A 7,931-nucleotide genomic window follows, 5' to 3' on the forward strand; every position below is an offset into this window, starting at 1 on the left:
AAAAAAAAAAACACCAAAACAAACGAATTAAGCCAAATAAAAGTAAAAACCGAAAAGAGTTGTGAAAAAAAAAGGACAAAAAGATGAAAGAATGAGAAAGTAAAAGAAGAGAGACGGCGGAGAAACCCAAGAAAGGGGAAGATGACCAACAAGCCTTGCTTATACCAACTAAAAAAGGTCAACCGAAGTTTCAATTGAATGACAGGGCCATGTGTTTCTCCATTAAGCCAACACGTGGAACCAAATTGACCCATTTTGAAATAACTTAATAACAACTCTCAGTTAGGTAAAAATTAGAACACCACGTGTCACTTCTAATTACTCTCAATTGTCTTCTCCTCGATATAGTTTTTAATTACAGTAGATTTATTTATTAATTTTTTAAAAAAAATTTGAAATATAAATATTATTTTTCATGAATTTTAATTATTAAGATGTAAATTTTTTGAATGACGTGATATTATAATTGATGATAATGTGATATGTTAATTTGACATGATGATATGATTATGTGATATTTTTTATTTTTCATATCAATATCATCATCTTAATGTCATATGTATATAAAATAATAAAGTGATATTTTGATAAATAATAATTAATTAATTGTTAATCATAAAAGCTTAGTTGATTTAAAATAAAAATATAAAAACTTGATTAAACGTAATAAAGAATAATAATTTATTTAAATTTTTTTAAATAATTTAGAGATTTATTTGAATATTATGTCATAATTTAATTTTTTTATATACTAAAGCATAGGCCTACGTTAATATCTTGATATGGAATTGTGAAAAAACTCTAAAATATTACAAGATTGAATTGGCATAAAAAAATTAAAAGAAAAAAAATCCAAATAAAAACAAAAGAGAGAGACCACCCAAAGTCATATTATCCCTGTTACTGTGAGTGATCTGACCATTTTCCTACTTGAAACATTTGGCTTAAATAACATTACCTTAATAATTGGCGAACATTAGCTACTAGAGATCACAAAAAATCATGTTTTCCATCTCTAAGTCAAAAGCCAATCCAGAACCTAGCTGCTTCTTGAACAGAGAAAAAATGCCATTATGAAAATGGCAAGAGAGGAGAGCAGCCACACGTATTTGGTTCGCACTTGTTGTTTATCAAATTATTAGAGCATTCTTAACACGAAAACAAGAAATAAGCGAAGCATTATCCATTATCAAGGTTTGTGCATCATTCTAGATAGTAGTAGAGTACCCAGCAAATAAACCAGATCCATGTCTTTACATCTTTTAGAGAATGGAGATTTGAGGAAGAGGTTGAAAATGACAAACTCTACACACACTGGTACAGGAAACAAGGATCCCAAAACAAAAATAACGTGCTGGTATTTCCCATAATGTTAGCCAACATCACAATTTCACTACAGGAATAGATTTAGGAGACTCATGGGTAAAACTTGATATGAAACAAGAGAAAAAATGAAACTGCAGAACAAAGCAAAGGAACAGTATTATCGAACAAGGAACAGGGATAAAAGCAAGAAAACAGAGTCGATGGAAACAAAGTTGTATTCACATAATAATATCAGCAGTACATACAACACTTGAATATGAGACATACATGTTAAACACTTGTAAAAACGCAAGACAAGTGTTTAATGCAAAGCTAACTCAAACATGCAAGCCAAAACATCATACACACGACAGCTAGCATTTTCTAGTTCAAAGTACAACGAAGTAAATTGAAATTAAAGTCAAAATCAATGTTATTTAAGGCAAGTATTATCTCAACACTGTTCCATAATCCTTGCATCATAAACATTCTGCTTGCTTCTTAGGTATTCAAACTTTGGCCTTTGAAGAGTTTTGGTCATAATGTCAGCTAACTGATCGCCAGAACTACATTGTTTAATTACAATATCTTCATTCCTTTCAACATCTCTAATTGCAGGGAATTTGACTCTTATATGCTTAGTCTTCCCATGAAACACAGGATTTTTGGTAATAGCAATTATTGATTTGTTACCAACAAACAAATCAGTAGTTGAATCTTGTACAAAATTCAGTTCATTCAAGACCTTCCTCAACCATATGGCCTGATTTGTAGCTGCATTGGTTGCAACTTTTTCTGCTTCTGCAGTTGATTATGCTACAATGGTCTGCTTGTGAGAGTTCCGAGAAAAAACACCATTGCCAAAAGAGAAAGAATATCTACAACTGCTTCTGGAATCCTTCATGCTCCCTACCCAGTCACTATCAGAATATCCAATCAGCTTTAGCTTCTTCATTCTGCAAAAATAATTTCCACAACTCATATTGCCTTTCACGTATCTAAGGATACGTTTTGCTGCTATGAGACGAACATCAGTAGGCTGCTGCATGAATCTTGACAGTAGGCTCACTAAATACATCAGCTCTGGTCGAGTGGAACAGATATACGATAAGCTTCCAATCAGACTTCTGAAACTAGTAGGATCCTTCAGTGGACAAGCTTCATTAGCAGAAATCTTTTGATTCGCAACAAAAGGAGTAGCAATTGAATTACAATCAATCAGGTGAAACTTTTCCAAGATTTCTTTTTCATAATTTCCTAGATATACAAAAATGCCTTTGTCAGTTTGGAAAAATTTGTATTCCAAGGAAATAACTCATCAAACCAAGATCAGACATGTTAAAAGTGCTTCATCATCTCTGACTTGAATTTGTGAATAACATTGTCATCTTTACCTGTCACCAGTAAATCATCAACATAAAGTGAAATAATTAACTGAGGTTCACCTTTAACCTTGCAAACATACAAGGTTGCTTCATTAGGACTCTTTACAAATCCTTGCTTCAACAAATAAGCCTCAATTTTACTGTACCATGAGCGGGGGGTTTGTTTCAAAGCATACAAAGGCTTATGCAATCTGTAGACTTTGTTGGAATCTGATTTGAATTGAAATCCTTCAGGTTGCTCAACACAGAGTTCCTCTTGAACTGTACCATTGAAAAAAGCAGAATTCACATATAAGTGAAACACATTTCATCCAAATCCAGCAACTAAGGCAAGCAACAATCGAATAGTATCATATCGAGCAACTGGAGAAAGCTGGTCTGTCAACAAGTGACCATGTATGGTTCTTGTTAATCAAATGCAATTCTTCCTGCATTGCTGATCTTCATTTTCAAATTTTAAGCTTCATTGTATGAATTTGGCTCTATAGAAGCTACAAGATTGATGTCATAAACTTCTTCTACTGCCCCTAATAGGAAAATCATCAACATTATCTTCATCAGACTCAATCTCAAGCAAGTCATTTTGATTTGCATCAGTTCTTTCATTACTGGAAAGAAATCAAAGTTACCTGGTTGTTGTAGACCAATTCCGCTTTGAACTTTCATCAAACACAGTGTTTTTACTGACCACAATCTTCTCAGATTCAACCAAATATACTCTATATCCTTTTGATTAAGACATGTAGCTAATGAAAATACCAGGTTGAGACATGCTCAAGTTTATCTCTTGAGCTTTCTAGTGTTAGATGATAACATAAACACCAAAATACTTTCAAATGGTTAACTGCTGGTTTTATTCCATGCCATGCCTCATAAACTGTTATTGCAAATAAGGCACGAGTTGGTAAAAGATTCAACAAGTATACAGCAGTACTGGCTACCTTTGCCCAAAATCTCTTTAGCAAATCTTTTGCAAACAACAGACATCTCACCATTTCAAGAATAGTTCTGTTTTTTCTTTCACTAAACCCATTCTGTTGAGGAGAATAAGGTACAGTCAACTGGTGATGAATTCCATGATCATGCAGATTAGTGGTGAACTTTGAAGAAGTATACTCACCTCTATTATCAGAATGCAGAGTCTTAATTTTTTTTGTCAACTTTAGTCTTGAATTTGACAAAGACATTAAAGACTTTAGACTTGAATTTCAAGAAATATTTCCAAGCCATCTTGCTATAGTCATCAATGAAACACACAAAGTATATACTGCCATTTAAGGAATCAACACTCATGGGACCTGCAACATCAGTATGAATTAAATCAAGCTTATTCTTAGCTGTACTAAAACTTGCAATGGGAAAGGACTTCCTGGTTTGTTTTCCAAGCTGACAAGTAACACAAAATGAGGTCGACACATTCAATTTTGGGAGCTTCTCTACAAGACGACAAGTATTCAACTGATTCAAATAGGCAAAGCTGCAATGGCCGAACCTTTTGTGCCTAAGTGATATACTGTCAGAATCATTAGCAGTAACCTGCACACATATCTCATATATATTCAAGGGGAAAACTTTGTTTTTCATTGGAACAGTCATCATAAACTCACCAGAAGGATCAAATATAGTGCAAGCATTGTTCTTAAAAAGAAAGGCATATTTGACCAACACTAAACAAATTCTGAGAAGTATCAGGTATTAAGATTACTTCTGGTACATACCTGAGGTCTGATGATGTTTGAATCTCAATTGTCCCTTTCCCTTTTGCCTAAGTAGACACCATTTCCTATTTTGACTCTGGAACGATAATGAATGTCCAAGTCAGAAAACAATGTTGGAATTGGTGTCAAATGATTTGAACAACCACTATCAAGTAGCCATTGTGAGTCATCAGAAGCTTGACCACATGTTGCCATAAAGGGCTGCTCTTCTACAGTTTCAGCTTTCTCGACTACAGTGGAAGATTTTTCTTGCAACCCAGGTTTGTTTTTACAAACCTTTTAAACATGGCCTAGCTGATTGCATGCATTATATTTAACCCCAAGCCTAAACTGGCAATATGCTTCTATATGACTTCTATTTTTACAATGAGGACATATTGGAAATTTCATTCTCTTGTTTTGAAACTTTCCAATATATACAGTACCTTTACCCTTGTCTTTGGCTTCAAATATGTTCTTCTTTTGTAAGGATTCTACATGAGCCTTTCCCTTTGATTTTGCAACTAAAGCATTATCAATCTTTTCATCTCTCCTAGCTGTTTTCCCTTGCTCATCAGCTTGCAATGCGCTTGCTAATTCAGTGATTGTGAGTTGCGAGACATCTTGAGACTGCCCCAAGGAAGAAACAGTAGCATCGAACTTTTTTGGTAAACTGATTAGCACCTTTTCTACCATTTCTACCACTTTAGCATCTGTCATATTCTCTCCCATCAGTTGAATTTGGTTGACTAACTTCATCACCAAATCAATTTACTCCTTCACTGACTAATTATCTTTCATTCTCAGAAGTTCAAATTCTCTTCTGAGATTTTGCAAGCTCATTTGCTTGGTCCTGGTAGACCCTAAGAACTCCTCTTCAAGCTTATTCCAAGCTTTCTTTGCTATTTCACATCCCATTATTCTGCTAAAAACATATTTTAACACTACAAAATGAAAGAAGGATAAGGCTCTATAACATTTTGCAATATCTTCTTCATATTACTTTACTTCTGCTTGTGATGCATTGTCTCTCAACGCTGGTGGTTCATTCTCATTTTCAACCACACTTCAGAGGTTGTCACCTCTTAAAATGGCCTTCATCTTGATGGCTCAAACTAAATAGTTAGTGCCATCAAAAATTGGTGGAGCTTGGTGAGAAACAGTAGTTGTCATCTGCATCAGTAAGGATAAATGTGTATAGCTATCGGAGAGAGTAAAAAGGACTGATTTCTAGCTTTATAGTGGTCAAAAGATTGGTTTAAAGCTCTAATACCATGATATGAAACAAGATAAAAAATGAAATTACAGTACAAAGCAAAGGAACTGTACTATCTAACAAAGGAATAAGGATAAAATCTAGAAAGCAGCGTCGATGGAAACAAAGTTGTCTCCACATAATAACATTAGCATTAAATACAACACTTTAATATGAGACATACGTGTTAAACACTTGTAAAAACACAAGACAAGTGTTTGACAAGTGTTTAATGCAAAGCCAACTCAAACATGCAAGCCAATACATCATACACATGACAGCTTGCATTTGCTAATTCATAGTACAACAAAGCAAACTGAATTAAAGTCAAAATACATATTATTTAAGGCAAGTATTATCTCAACAAAACTGAAGACGACGGCAGAAAGAATGGCTATGGCAGATATTACTGTTCTTTGCATGAATGCGGGCGACAAAGAAACTAGCTATGCCGATAATTCCGTGTTACAAGTCACTTTCTCTCTTCCAATCTGCAAAATTATTATCCATGCTCTCATGTATTTTTTTTTTTTTTAAATCTGAGACTTATCCCCTTTTTTATTTCAGAAAACAATACTATTGAAGACGAGGCCAATCCTACAGCATACCATCAGAGACATGTTGAGCAAGCTTCTTCCAGTTACTTGTATTAAGGTGGCAGACTTGGGTTGTGCTTCAGGTCCCATCACCTTCTTCACCATATCTCAAATTATTGACACCATCACCGGGATATGCCAACATGCACACTGCAAATCACCAGAGTTTCAAGTGTTTCTGAATGATCTTCCAAGAAACGACTTCAACACTGTTTTTAGGTCTGTTCCTGCTTTTTGTGCTAGGCTTAAGGAAGAGAAGGGAGACATGATGGGGTCTTGTTTCATATCAGGAATACCAGGTTCCTTTTATGAAAGACTCTTTCCAAGCGGGAGCTTACACTTTGTACATTCTTCATATGGTGTTCATTGGCTCTCAAAGGTTAGCATATCTCTTTTTTTAACTAAACGTGATTCCTAAAGTTATAATTCATATATATGTACCTTTGCAATTTTGGGAATGTCAATGTTTTGGAACATAGATGTTCAAAATGTAGAACCTACCACAGGTTGCCTTCAACTTTAATTTACTTCTACCATAATTTTCTTTCCACTAACATAAATGGAGGCAATACTATTGTTGTAATTATGTGTATTGCCTCTATTTATGTGATTTTTGTGAGTGTTTTTTAGATCCCAGGAAGGGTTGAAAATAATAAGGGGAATATATACATGGCAAAGTCAAGCCCTCCCAGTGTACTCAAAGCTTACTCTGATCAATTTCAAAAGGACTTCTCCAACTTTCTACGCTTACGTTCCGAAGAAATAATATGTGGAGGGCGAATGGTTCTTACTATGGTTGGTAGGAGCATTGCAAACCCCACAAGCAAAGATTGTTGTTGCTTATGGGAACTATTAACCAAATCACTCTTTGATTTAGTGGCCGAGGTTAGTTTCTTTACATAAACGTATCAATTATCATACTAAATATACATTACATTAATTTCATAAACCACACTCCATTTGACTAGCAGGGACTCATAGAAGAGTCTGATGTGGACTCATTCAATATGCCTTGCTATAACCCTTGTCAAGAAGAAGTGCTGGAAATCGTTGAAAAGGAAGGGTCTTTCGATCTTGATAAGCTAGAAAAGTTTGGAGTCAATTGGGATCCTGAAGACGACGTTTGTAATAAAAACTTTGTATTCAACAAGTATAAGAGTGGGCAAAATGTTGCCAATTGCATAAGAGCTATTACTGAACCCCTGCTTGCTAGTCATTTTGGAGAGACCATAATTCACAATTTGTTCACCAGATATGCACAACATGTGGCTGAGCATCTATCCATTGAGAAAACCAAGTTCGTTAATATAGTCATTTCAATGACTAGGAAACAATTGGCCACACCTGATGCTTTAGCTGACTAACGATCGAGGGTTGAATTCTAGATATTATATATATATATATAATCTTCCTTATGTTATTGCCTAAGACTTTATGGGCATTTGGCTGTCATTGTGCTGTATTTGATTTACGACGAACATTGAGAACTTCAGTTATATTGTTTAATAAAACATATTACATGATTCAATGGTAATAGGAATTTGATTCAGTCCAAAAATGTAAAAAAAAAAAAATCCGTTCTAGTACAGAATATCTACCAGCAACTTAATTCTGAAAAATTGATGAATTAATGTCAATTGATATATATATATATATATGCATGAACGTTTATGCACTCTTAAGTAACAATTGG

At 34.4% G+C, this 7,931-nt stretch overlaps 1 protein-coding gene across 2 annotated transcripts; it reads left to right on the forward strand.

Moving 5' to 3' along the window:
* LOC18589945 (benzoate carboxyl methyltransferase) lies at positions 2,003–7,730 on the forward strand. 2 transcript variants are annotated; one of them, XM_018126654.1, is made up of 4 exons: positions 2,003–2,527; positions 6,210–6,617; positions 6,869–7,123; positions 7,210–7,730. In XM_018126654.1, exons 2-4 carry the CDS (start codon positions 6,261–6,263, stop codon positions 7,600–7,602), a joined length of 1,005 nt encoding a protein of 334 aa, XP_017982143.1. In that variant the 5' UTR covers positions 2,003–2,527; positions 6,210–6,260; the 3' UTR covers positions 7,603–7,730. The 2 variants fall into 2 exon arrangements, with proteins under 2 accessions (XP_017982143.1, XP_007015210.2); XM_007015148.2 differs by lacking the exon at positions 2,003–2,527 and adding an exon at positions 5,923–6,113.

This window comes from Theobroma cacao, chromosome 9 (genome assembly GCF_000208745.1).
Source record: "Theobroma cacao cultivar B97-61/B2 chromosome 9, Criollo_cocoa_genome_V2, whole genome shotgun sequence".
Lineage (NCBI taxonomy): Eukaryota > Viridiplantae > Streptophyta > Magnoliopsida > Malvales > Malvaceae > Theobroma > Theobroma cacao.